Genomic DNA, 13,538 nt, shown 5'->3' with positions numbered 1-13,538 from the left:
ATTTGACTAAGAAGGAGAGTGATGGGGTGCTGCGCCAGATGACCTGGCCTCCACAGTCACCGGTCCTGAACCCAATCCAGATGGTTTAGGGGTGAGCTGGACCGCAGACAGAAGGCAAAAGGGCCAAAGGCAAAGTGCTAAGCATCTCTCGGGGAACTCCTTCAAGACTGTTGGAAGACCATTTCAGGTGACTACCTCTTGAAGCTCATCAAGAGAAAGCCAAGAGTGTGCAAAGCAGTAATCAAAGCAAAAGGTGGCTACTTTGAAGAACCTACAATATGACATTTTCAGTTGTTTCACACTTTTTTTGTTCTTTATATAATTCCACATGTGTTAATTCATAGTTTTGATGCCTTCAGTGTGAATCTACAATTTTCATAGTCACAAAAATAAATAAAATTCTTTGAATGAGAAGGTGTGTCCAAACTTTTGGTCTGTACTGTATATTTGATCTGATCGGGTATAATAATTTGATTAGAGATTCTAATTCTAAGACTGTGGATATTTTGTTGTTATCACTTTTAAAGACCAAGAAAAATCATTACCGAAAGAAATACAAAAACAAACTAACAAATGACTAATTCAGCGAATCATCCGCTGACTGTAATGTGGATGGTAATGCATCTACCTGTTAATGTAACTGCAATTGGGAATTGTGGTCTGCACTCCAGAGAGCAGCACGCACACAGATCATGAGAAATGCTGCGGAGCGGGCGGGAAAACACTGAGCGGATTAGTGGAATCAGCGGATCTTTAGCGGAGTGGGAACAGACCGCTTTGAGCTTGAGTGATGGGGGGATTGGTGAGAGGGGCAACTCAGCCAATGAGGGCAAATGGGCAGTGGCTCTAGCCATTGGGCCACTCCCCTGTGAACGGCCCTGCTTGTGACCGTCTCATAGACTGACAAGTAAAATACTCTGTCAAGGTCCAGAAAAGTATGAAAAACATCGTCAGAATAATCCATCTTCTATCAGTGGTTCAACTGCTACTTTATGAAACGCCGACAATAATTTTTGTACTTGAAGAAAACAAAAATAGCGACTTTATTCAACAATTTGTCTCCTGTCTCTCTCCACATCAGCATAATGCCAATTTGGAGAATATGAGCTGAACGTAGACAGCTTATGCTCTTTTGTGTACATTTTCTATGTGTATTTACGCTTTATGAAAGAAAACAGCACATCCTTGTAGCGCGGCTGACAGAAGAGTGTATGCTGCCTTGCGTTCACCACATTTTCTTCAAAATGGCGCTACAGAGATATGCAGAGACAAAAACAAATTGTTGAATAAAGTCTTAATTTTAGTTTTATTTGTGTACAAAAAGTATTGTCGTCGCTTCACAGTTGAAACACTGACTGCAGATGGACTAATCTGACGATGTCTTTCATACTTTTCTGTACCTTGACAGTGTTATCGACTTGGCAGTCTATGGGACACTCACAAGCCTCCCGGTTTTCATCCCAAATATCTTAAATTCTGTTCTGAACGACATGGGGGTAAGTGATTAATGACAAAATGTTCATTTTGGGGTGGAGTATTCTTTTAAGGACTCAAATACAGGACTGACAACCATATTCTGCTGCTGTGTGAACGTGGCCTAAATGTTTTAATCTAACAACCATCTTTAAACACCACAAATTGTTCATTCTGGAAGGTTTGTGAGAGGCTGGAGATGCTCATATACTGCAAAACCAGATCTGAAAAAGGCCAGCAAAATGTCATGGGAGGGAGGAGGGATGTATTGCTATGGTGATGAGAGATTTCCTGTTGACAAACAACCTCTGAGGCTAATTAGGTAATTAAGGAGGAAAAGCTGTGCCATGGTGCAGGGGGAAGGATTTTAGAGTTTAACAGTGTCACCACTAGTTCATCACATGAAGAGAAGAGAAGAGAAGAGAAGTTTAAACACAGTGTCCTTAATTGACCATGTATGGCTATAATTATATCAATCCAAATAAAAACTACATTAAATACCCACTTATGGTCTTATTCTTAACAAAAATTCAACAAAACTAGGAAATTCACTTTTTTATGTATTCAATCGGTTTGCTCTCTCACACACACATACACATTCACTTCTCAACACTCCACCTCCTCAATCATAGACATGATTCAGATAGAGCCCCTCTCCAAAGCACAGGTCACACGCATTAACACTACCACATTATATAAAGACCATTATATAAATACAGCCCTAGCCATCAGAAACATTACTGCAACATCCATCCATACAACACAAGCAGTAATAAGATGTGCCTAACAGGATGATTGAGTGGCCTGTATGGAACCGGTGTACATTCATACATCAACCATCCTCTGAAACAATTCACAAACACAGAACACGGCAAAGCCAGAGTGTGTCATCAGAAAAGATGGATTCTCAAAATCGTACAGTCAATGATAAAGGGGTCAAATATCCACAAAATGCTGAATACCAAAGAATGTGCAGGAGCTGGAGGATTTTTTTTATCGGACAGCAGGCAGTTGAACCGCTCAGGAGAATCATATACAAATATCACAAAATATAAACACTTGTGGATCATCCAGGTAATGACAGTATTACAATTTTTTGATCAGGGTCATTTTTATAAGTTTGGTTATTATTTTGTCTTGTGAAGCATATGTAAACATCTGAAATGGCTTATTCATGACAGAGCCAATTAAAAAATAAAATGCATTTTCCCCCCTCATGTTTGGAAAATAATAATAATAATAATAAATAAATAATGATAATAATAATTCTGCAGTGGATGTGTAAACTTGTGAGCAGAACTGAATCCAAATAAATGGTGATCGGGAAGCTGTTTGGGGCATTTTTGTTACTTTTTTGGTAATTGGTAATTACCAAATGGTAATTTTACACACTTGCTGCAGTAAAAGATAGATAGATAGATAGATAGATAGATAGATAGATAGATAGATAGATAGATAGATAGTCTGGTAAATGTATATGATATATCCATGTGGGCGTGGTTTGAGGTAAAATCCCCACAGTGGAAGCACTATGTGATTACATCACGTTTTTTATCGCATATGTTGACATCATCTTTCCTGTACTCAGTGTGTCAGACCACTTTTAATAAACTTTAACGTTAAACGGCTCATGAGATCAGCTCTGCTCTGAGACGCACTTTAAAAAAAAGCGATCTCTTATTTATCAGTGATGGTTCATAACTTATCAACAGAACAGACTGTCATAAAAAATGCAAGACTCTAGGCTAGCTGTCTAGAGGGGCTAGGTGATGAAATAATGTTATCTCCCTAATTACCGGAGGAAATCCACGTTATACCCAAACAAATATCCGTATTCAAAATAACTTGGCTCATACACAAACAACTTTGAGTCGCTTATTTCCTCGCGGCGCACTTTTAAAAGACCTTCACGGTATCAACAAAGATGCCGTGTCTTGTTGCCAAGTAACCACTAACGTTACTCGAGCTACCTTCTGATAACGACTAATCCTCGCCGTAAACAAAATCTGTGTTTTTCACTCAGTCATTCTTAAATAGCGGGCGGCGGGTAGTATTTTGTATTTCACCGGTTGCATGCACTTGTCTATGAGCAGTACAGTGGCTCTCTTACCTGAGGCTGAGAGCCTTGGTGATCAAACATGTCCATTTGGATTTCCTGGGTTGAGTTGGAAGGCGTCCTGGACATAATATCCTCCTGTACCATTAATTTAAACTTTAAATTCGATTTTATTGTTTCATGTAGAGCCTGCTTTCAGTTTATTATACATTGTTAAGTAATTAAAGGTAAAATAAAAGAAATGAAAGTGATTTTCCTCCTTCCTGTGGCTTACAGCTGGCTTGTCACTGCGCTGTGCAAATACACCGAGCCTAGTCTCCAGCTGTTCAGCGGAGGGACAAGCCCCGCCTTCCTCCGCTTATCAATCAATCAGATAGGGATGGGGCGGGGCTAGTCGACTGTCTTCGCACCGATTGGTTGATCGAATCGAAATTACCATGAGATGGACGATGGCTGCCCTACTCCCCACTCTACTGTGCATAATGGCATCGGCGCATTGCTGACCACACCCATCGTATATTAAGGAAAATCACAATAGGCCATTTTTGCTGTTTTTATACACTATATGGACAATTGTATTGGGACAACCCCTTCCAAATAACAGGTTTGACTACTTTATTAATTATGTGCTTCTAATTTTATAGCAACAGTTTGGACAGGACCCCTTTTCTATTCTAAAATGACAATGCCTCTCTGTATAAGGGAATGTTTTTTTTTTTTTTTTTAGATTTAACATTGATTCAGCCAGTGTGGAAGAAATCCCAATTGACCACCTCTGGTGTGACTTTAAAAGTCAGATCATGAGCCAAAAACTCATCACCAATGACTTTTTATGACACTTCTGAAACTGTTGCAACAGAGATAGATGGCAATGCAATTTTTTAAAGATATCGTATCTTTGTTGCCACAGTTTTGTAAGTGCATTTTTCTGTTCTAAAGAAGGGGGTGTCCCAATACTTTTGCCCATAGGCTAGAGTATGAACAAGTCATTGTTTTTTGGTGACGAGTCTTTATTCATTTCTCATGGAAATTACTAAAGTATTTAAACCTTTTCATTAGAAGGGGGTGTCCCAATACTTTTGCCCATATAATGTATGTAATATATTATTGTGTTAATCAGTCTAATCCATATTCCTGTTTTCTACAAATGGCTAGGTTAATATGGTTTGTTTTAATAGTTTACCTACTTGGTTTTCTGCATTGCCCTCTTATTCATTCAACAGTCAAAGATACTGTAGATAAACACGACCAAACAGACTGAGAATATTCAAATAACCAATAATCAAGACGGAAGCAACTCAGACTACATTATGCATCTTTTCTAGTAATTTGCACATTCTCATTAATTCTTCTAATACTGCACTTTGCATTCATCACACCACCAATTTATTTCAAACACGAATCCACAAGTGCTCATCTTTCAACAGGTAAAACACTGTCCTCGTATGGCCTTTTAATGAAACAGCATTAAAAAAAACTGGCCTACAAATACCATGGAACTACAGTTCCCAGCAGCATCATGTGTGGACCGTACCATTCCTGTTCCCGAGGTGGGCGTGTTTTGGTTTATATGTATATTAATACTCTTACTTGATGAGGTTATAATAGAATTGCTTGTAGCACTGATTGCACCTCGAATAAATAATTGTAATGCCTGTAAAACCATTTGTCATAACCATTTTCATTTGTAGTAATCTTGAAGTGGTTGATTTCCCGTGCAGTAATCGCACCCCTCCTTCCCGGAATATAACTGTATAATCTCAACGTCTCCGGCATTAACAGCCTCTTTTCAACTTCCGCTGAGTAGCAGCCATGAGGTAAATGTCTTTACACGTGCAATACTCGGTTTTTCTCAAGAATCTAATTGAGAAAACGTTCTGTCTTGATATAGACGTTCTTTACACGTTTTAATAAACAGTTAAAGAAACGTATTTGAGACGATTTATGGTTTAATGTCGCTATATGCGTATAAGCGCCATGTTGCGTTGTGATACTAGCAATCGCCCTAACGTCTGGAGTCTATTACATTGTACACAGTAAAAAATTTCTAGCAAAGGTTCATCATTATGTGGAACTTCGTTTTAATCTGCCTTTCGTTAATATTATTGTGTTGTATTTGTTTTATCGTAGGCGGCAAAAGTCCATTTGGTGTGTATCGTTAGCAAACGTGCTCAACATGCTCAGACATGCCCCGTATATAGACTAGGGTCACTAAGATGGCCTGCCTGTCCTAAAAACAGGAGCAGGTGGAAGACCATTTGGCCCCATTTTTCCACATTTTGCTAGATTTGAGTTAGATGACCGGTCTATTTCATGTTATAATCATAATAAAATACCCTTACTTATTGTACTACGTTAAGCTAACGGAGACTCTTCACAGCACTTGTATATCATTGCTCCTTTGTTGATTTTGATTGCTTCCATTGTCCTCATTTGTAAATCGGTTTGGATGTAAATGCAATTAGTTTTTTAAACCTAATCCAGTGGCTCATAGAAAGGAAAGACAACTTGTTAGGCAGTAGTGTATATTATGTTGCAGTTAGTGGGTAAAAAAAACAGGTGTTTCAGTAATGTAAAATTTTCTACTGAATGTCAAAAATTGTGATCTACATTTTTTTTTTCTCCAGCATGCTCAGGCTTCAGAAGAGGTTGGCGTCCAGCGTTCTGCGCTGTGGAAAGAAGAAAGTGTGGCTGGACCCAAATGAGACCAATGAGATTGCCAATGCCAATTCTCGTAAGTAATTAGGAACTCCTTCAGTTCTTGTCTCTGCATTGGTGCAAACAGTTTTTGCCATGGAGTACTGATTATCTCCCTTTAAATCTTTTAGGGCAGCAGATTCGCAAGTTGGTGAAGGATGGGCTGATAATCAAGAAGCCTGTAACCGTTCACTCTCGTGCTCGATGCCGCAAGAATACCCTGGCACGGCGGAAGGGTCGTCACATGGGCGTTGGTGTGTACCAGTTTAATGGCATTGGGTTATTAGTTGCTTTTGTCATGACATCAGGAATCATGTCAATCGAAAGGGTGTCTTTATGCAGTCAGAATTAACGGTGGAAAGTATAGGTCCAGGGTCGTTCGTACTTGAGCTCTTTTCTGGCTGTGTTGTGATTGGCTGTGTTTGCTGGCAGGTAAGAGAAAGGGTACGGCAAATGCTCGTATGCCAGAGAAGCTGTGCTGGATGAGACGGATGCGTATTCTGCGACGACTTCTGAGACGTTACAGGGAGGCCAAGAAGATCGACAGGCACATGTGAGCTCCTGTTTTCATTTCAAGTTTTATGCAGTGACACTCAGTATCTGTAAAGCAGGATTTTATGACTGATATTGATATATTGGCCAGGATCCTTTATTTTTTACTAACAATTTAGTGAACATGCCGTCTGAAGGCATTGATCCACAAATTAATGAATGTGTAACAATTGTTTCTCCTTCAGGTACCACAGCTTGTATCTGAGGGCAAAGGGTAACGTGTTCAAGAACAAACGTATCCTGATGGAGCACATTCACAAGCTCAAGGCAGACAAGGCCCGCAAGAAGCTCTTGTCGTAAGTGTCCAGATAATATTACCCAGTGTGCAATACATCACTACACTGCCCAGTTGCTTCATATCAAGTCTATTGAGTTTAGTTGAAAATGAGTGTAATATTCTATGGCAGTTAGCTGTAAATGTGATGAAACATGGTCTTACTCGGCTGTAATGTCTCTTCACCCTGCAGTGACCAGGCAGAGGCTCGTCGTACAAAGACCCGTGAGGCACGTAAACGTCGTGAGGAGAGACAGCAGGCTAAGAAAGAGGAACTCATTAAAACTCTTTCCAAGGAAGAAGAGACCAAGAAATAAGATTGTCATCTTTTCCTGCCCCAAATGTTCTTCAGCTCACCTAAGTGATAATAAATACACTTTGCTACAGCTTTTGGTCTCCAGAGTGTGTTTATGGATGCATATGCAGACAAGAGGGGTCATTTGAGGGTCAACACAGGATATGTAGCTTTAGAAATTATTCTTAAAGCACTGTCAAAGGAACAATTTACAGAATTGTTACAGCACATTTCACATGGCACTGCTGCCCCTGAGAGTTTAACCTTTTTTCAGACTAAGAAATGACTCTGCATCAGTCTATAGATTGGAAATTAAATAGTAATGAGACATCAGTGAACGGAATGACTAACAAAAACCCTACATTAATTAATTTTTTTAGTGTTTGCAGCACTGTATGATATCATTCAAAAGATTTGATAAATATAAGCAGACTGAATGATAAAGACTACTTGCCAAAGTCAAATCGCACAAAATGTCAGTGTAATGCATAATACAATCACCAGGCTTTTGATTGTCCACCTATATGTATTTCTAAGAGATGTGTGAACAAAGATGCAAAGATTTTAAAACCGATCAAGCGCTGTACCAATTAAATCGTAATTTTTCCAAGTAAGACATGTTTCTGGGTCAACATCTTTGTTGTACTTGGTGAAATCACACTCACCGTCCTCTCTCGGTGCTGATAAATTTTCTGTCAGTCGTAATCTTAAATTATAATCTCCTAAACACAACACTTAGAGTTAAATACATTTTAAAATATATATAGTTTTATAATTGACAATTTGTTAAAATAAGAGCAAATACAAGATGAATGTTTTTGTCTCACCCCCTGGCGCTAGGCATGCATTACATAATCCAGAACAGAAACAGAGCAACCTCCTGTAATGTGTTGATAGAACAGTGTAACAGACTAAAAATTGTTTTAAAAGGCTGATAAATGTGTAAAAATGTACCCACCACTTGATCATTTCTGTGCTGACTTCAATTTCTTCGTTATAGCCAATACTAGATTTAGGCTTACATGTGCTGTCTACTTGTAAAGAAAAAGTTTTAGAATCCAGTTCCTCATAATAACCAGGCTTGTGAGATCATGTCCTGTGTAAATGCTTTTTACACTTAATAAAATTAAGTATTCAGGGCCAGATGTTGTGGGTTTAACAAGATAACTTCCCTTTAAAACCGATGGCTATATATTTTTAAAAATGTGTAAAATATTAAAAACTTTAAACCATTATACCTTAAAATAACAAAATGAGTTTATGATGGAATTAAATCAACCTCCTCCTGACTGATAACTATTCTTGCCTGCAGTTTTTTTTAATGAAAAACAGCTCTAATGAAACCAATAACATAAATCAATTATTTCATTAAAAAAGGGTTAAGGGTTTGATCATACTTAAAACACATATCACAAGCACTAATATTAAACAGTATTTAAGTGTTTATGATTTATTTTAAAAACATTATTTCTAAAAAAACAAAACAAACAAATAATTTCTATTTGTTTTTAGTTTGGTCCGAGTTCTTGATGCCTTTACAAAGTTTTCACCAGCAGGTGTCGCCAGCACGTGCTCTTTCAAATGCTTCGTAATCGTAACATGGAATAATTTTTTCGAAGCAATTGGTTCAACTGATTAAAAGCTTCAAAAAGCTTTGTTTCTCCCATCACTACCGCTCAGCCCCAAACTGTGGCGTGTTTTCATTACAGGTGCTGGTCATATAATAAGAATATCAATAAAAAGTTGATTTATTTCACTAATTCCATTCAAAAAATGAAACTTTTTTAGTATATTCATTCATTACACACAGATTAATATATTTCAAATATTTTTTCTTTTAATTTTGATGAGTATGAACATGAAAAGTATGAGCATGTACAGCACTCTGTACTTAGTTGAGGCTCCTTTTGCCTGAATTACTGCAGCAATGCGGCGTGGCATGGAGTCGATCAGTCTGTGGCACTGCTCAGGTGTTATGGGAGACCAAGTTGCTCTGATAGTGGCCTTCAGCTCTTCTGCATTCTTGGGTCTGGCATTGTGCATCTTCCTCTTCACAATACTCCATAGATTTTCTATGGGGTTAAGGTCAGGTGAGTTTACTGGCCAATTAAGAACAGGGATACCATGGTCCTTAAACCAGGTACTGGAAGCTTTGGCACTGTGTGCAGGTGCCAAGTCCTGTTGGAAAATGAAATTTGCATCTCCATAAAGTTGAAGCATGAAGTGCTCTAAAACCTCCTGGTATACGGCTGCGTTGACCTTGGACCTCAGAAAACACAGTGGACCAATACCAGCAGATGACATGGCACCCCAAACCATCTCTGACTGTGGAAACTTTACACTGGACCTCAAGAAACCTGGATTGTGTGCCTCTCCTCTCTTCCTCCAGACTCTGGGACCCTGATTTTCAAAGGAAATGCGAAATTTACTTTCCTCAGAGAACATAACTTTGGACCACTCAGCAGCAGTCCAGTCCTTTTTGTCTTTAGACGCTTTTGTCGCTGTCTGTTGTTCAAGAGTGGCTTGACACAAGGAATGCGACAGCTGAAACCCATGTCTAGAATTTACATAACAACGTTTCCTTTAGGAATCTAATGTAAGTTCAGTTTAACTATGAAAAAAAATATCTGTTAATAACCCTCTATTAACACATCACTAAGTGTAAATATTGTAAAGCCTTAAGTAAATAGAATGGAATGAATTCCTGATTACAGTCATTGCCATGTCCCCCCCCCCCCCCCCCCCTTCAACTTCTCTGAGCAGAGTTCTGCAGTTAGACGACATATAGATGTTGATATTTCAGAGAAGTGCTTTAATGAAATTATAAGATTCACATTTCTGTTTTTTTCAATCCCCCAAAATGTATCACTTCCATTGTAAGTGTCTCAGCACAAATATACAAGAAGAGTTGTAATATTTTTTTGTAGTAATCAGGATTGGCTGAATGACATTTGTGAAAAAATCATTAGGACCCTCACTGGGTGTTTCGACCCTTTATCACAAGACTACCTCAGCCGAGGCAGGGCCACCACAGACTGATCAGACCCGGGTGTGTGTCATTGTGTTACATGGTCATTTGGCAGCCCACACTGTGTTCATCTTCATCAGCTACAGCAAGTGGCTGGTTCTTTCAGCAACAGTGGCCAGTTCCCTGGCTATCCTTCATTGGACCTGTCCTCACCCTCTTCCTTATGCCCAACTCTTTCATCAGCCTTATAGTGGAACAAGCCACAAAGCCACAAAACCCCTGCAGCCCATTTCCACCCTATATACCTTTATTGTCCAGCCCTGCGCCTCTGCCTCAGCTGCCAAGTTGGCATATTGCAGCTTCTTCTTTTCCAAGACTTCGTTAATGGCCTTTTCTCAAGGGACTGTCAGTTTGACTATTATGGCGATCCTACTGGAGTTTAACCAGAGAACCAGGAAGTCTGTGGATTAAGTCGACTCACATTTCCCAGTCCCTAGCTTTATTTAGCTTACCTAACAAAGGACTGCGTTTTTGGTGAGGTATTCTTGGCATTTTGGTGGATGGCATTTGTTTACACTCTCTTGGTCTCTATTGATGCCGCCAAGCATTTCAGTGCTTGATTGTGGTGCCATGTGTGCCTTCCCTGTGTCAGGCTGATCTTACAAACCACTAGGATATGTCTGAGGTTTGACGGGGCTGCACACAAGTGGCAGGTTGAGTCTTGTCCACACCATACCTGCAAGTTTGTTGGAGAGGGCAGCACATCATATGTGGCTCCCACAATAAAACTGAATGTACAGTAAATGTAAGAATGTAAATTCTACCTATTTTGACTGATACTGTACCTCATACAAATATGGCTAAACGTTAGCAGGATGTTTTAAATAGGTATACTTCATTTGATAGAATATTATAATGTCCAAGTGATTGCAATACGAAAGTTGTTTTCTATGGCCACGAAAATATAATATCTTAGAGATGATATGAAATTACAATGGGTCGAACAGATTAGATAATGGTTAATTAGTTAATTTATAATATTAATTCTGATAGTGTTACTACTTGCAGCTTGTAAAACATTGTAATTAATTGTAATTTTTTAAAAATACATTTCCCTTTTTAGATAATTAACATATCTGTAAGTGATTTTGCTTGAGCGCCATATTGCTGTTCAGTTCTCCAAATTATTTTTGGATTTTCCATCCTCTTGTACTTCCTCTATTACTATAAAAAAACAGAAACAAAAATATTGATCTCTGCTTGGTAATTCTCAAAGATGGGTGTATGAAGAAGCAGTTCTGTGAATATAAAATAATGACTCATTTTCAATGGGTATTTGAAAAGCAAATATTGTTTTGAGCCAAGCCCCTTCCATATTTTTTTTTGATCACTATCAAAGCAGAGACCTGGAAGTCTGCTTTTAAAAGTTACAAGGACCTCAGTGTTTAGAACGATGTTCAGTTTTTCTGTGAAAATAGAAAATAGGATGGACCATTATTTGACAGGAAGCAAACACTGATATAATGCAACCCTGAAGAGAAAATAGGGGCTCTATGTTGTAATCGCCCATAAACACAGGACTCTAGACAGTGAATGGATAAAATGTGACAAAATTTAAATGCTCTAGAGAACTTTTGTGTGGGTTCTTATGCAGTTTTGTCAAATAATATTGAAATAAGCACAGTCATTATCTGTATGCAACACAATTTAAGAAAAGTGGCTCTTATGAACCAGTTCTTTAATTGTCAAAAACACTCACAAAAAAGTTTTATTGAAATTAGGAATTTGGAATCAGACATTCTCAGTAAGTGAACTGACATCCTCACTTAACTGTTTGGTAATACAAATGAAGCGGGAACCATTACTGTAATGTACGGACTCACGATGTGGGAAGATCTGTATAATGCTGCAAAAAATACAAAGAAAGGAAGAGTAACCTTTATTGACGTCATTGCCACCACCACCACCACCATGTTGTGTAGATGCTGTGTTTTGTTGTGAAAGTGAAACTACTTTGATTGGCCTTCCAAAAAAGGACACAACTAGAAATCAAGTTGTATTTACAACATGGTTCCACAACCAAATATTCAGATGTGTGGAATGCATTTTATGGAGGACTGTTTTCTGATCCTGGGAGTAGACAACAGTGTCTGCTAGTCTGACTCATAGCCTGTAAGTATGGTTTCATATTTAAAGATTTTGCCACTCAAAATGCCAGTTTTGAGCAGTGTAGAGTAGGGGTTGCACCGACTAATCTGCTAGTCGACTAGTCGACTTCAATGCTCTGCCATGATGCTTTAAGCTTGACGTCGACTAGTCTCCGGTCCTATAGAGGGTGCAACAGTATAATAAATCTTTGAAGAACTTCCACATTTAGGCAACGTTTCCAAACAGTTAAAAGGACAAATAAATGTATACTCTGAAAGGTCCACAAGACGTGTGATTATATAACTGGATGCTAGAAATTGAACGGGAGAACGCACATTCTAAACAGCTTATTGTACAGGTAAATTAATCGCTGTTCTAATCTAATGCGCTGCTGCACTGTAACGCACACACATACAGACAGCAGCTCATGTGTCACGCGCGGATCGCTCACGCACAGAGTCATTCAGCGCGGAAGATGTACTGTCAACGCTGTTCTGTGATTTCTCAACAAAATAGCTAAGAAACTAAAGTTCAAGCATATATTTGTTGATAACTAAATCCCACAGCGTCACTACTACTAGAAAGACACTGCCATGAAGAAATAATTCACACACACAATTGCTCTTACTAATATTCATATGAATGTAATCTGTACTGTGCTATTTTATCTGTATCTGATTTACAACAAGCAAACATCTGTGAGAAATAAAACGACCCAAAGGCAAAATAAGTAATTAAAATGAGCTGTTATAGGAGTAGGCTAATAGCCCAAATAGCTGTGGGGTTTTTCACCGCTCCAGATTTATTTGTTCATTAATGACGTCATCAGTGACTAGTCGACTTAGACTCGACTTTCATCACATAAAAGTCGACTTTAAAAAATCAGTAGTTGTTCAACCCATAGTGAGTAGCGCTTGTTGTTTGTCATTTACTCTGATCACAAATACAGACGGGGTTTTATGTTTAAGCGGTGCAATTTGCAACATAACGTGTAAAGAGACAGTATTAGTCATTATAATCAGTAATTATGTCCCCACTGGATGCTACAAATGCCTTGTTTGTAACAGGTTTTATT

General features: G+C 38.6%; 2 protein-coding genes across 4 annotated transcripts in view; one reads left to right on the top strand and one right to left on the bottom strand.

The window, feature by feature from the left end:
- Positions 1-3,869, bottom strand: part of LOC127953709 (voltage-dependent L-type calcium channel subunit beta-1-like) — a 33,335-nt gene extending 29,466 nt beyond the window's left edge. Inside the window, exon 1 of one of the 3 annotated variants that reach the window (XM_052552981.1) lies at positions 3,584-3,869. In XM_052552981.1, the coding sequence (XP_052408941.1) occupies positions 3,584-3,676 (93 nt within the window). In that variant the 5' untranslated portion in view covers positions 3,677-3,869. The remainder of the gene's footprint in view (positions 1-3,583) is intronic. The other 2 variants (XM_052552977.1, XM_052552978.1) reach the window with 2 other exon arrangements.
- A 1,417-nt stretch (positions 3,870-5,286) lies between these two features.
- rpl19 (ribosomal protein L19) lies at positions 5,287-7,438 on the top strand. The gene is made up of 6 exons (XM_052553226.1): positions 5,287-5,346; positions 6,157-6,263; positions 6,358-6,480; positions 6,659-6,779; positions 6,964-7,074; positions 7,246-7,438. Exons 1-6 carry the CDS (start codon positions 5,342-5,344, stop codon positions 7,367-7,369), a joined length of 591 nt encoding a protein of 196 aa, XP_052409186.1. The 5' UTR covers positions 5,287-5,341; the 3' UTR covers positions 7,370-7,438.
- Positions 7,439-13,538: the final 6,100 nt, after the last annotated feature.

Source organism: Carassius gibelio, chromosome B3 (assembly GCF_023724105.1).
Source record: "Carassius gibelio isolate Cgi1373 ecotype wild population from Czech Republic chromosome B3, carGib1.2-hapl.c, whole genome shotgun sequence".
Taxonomy (NCBI): Eukaryota; Metazoa; Chordata; class Actinopteri; order Cypriniformes; family Cyprinidae; genus Carassius; species Carassius gibelio.
This window is presented reverse-complemented; position numbering and strand designations above follow the sequence as displayed.

What these genes read in the sequence shown, in the direction of transcription:
- rpl19 (XM_052553226.1), top strand. An exon ending in GGGTCGTCACATGGGCGTTG is followed by an intron (nt 6,481 to 6,658) that starts GTGTGTACCAGT and finishes GTTTGCTGGCAG; the next exon opens with GTAAGAGAAAGGGTACGGCA. An exon ending in AAGAAGATCGACAGGCACAT is followed by an intron (nt 6,780 to 6,963) that starts GTGAGCTCCTGT and finishes TTTCTCCTTCAG; the next exon opens with GTACCACAGCTTGTATCTGA.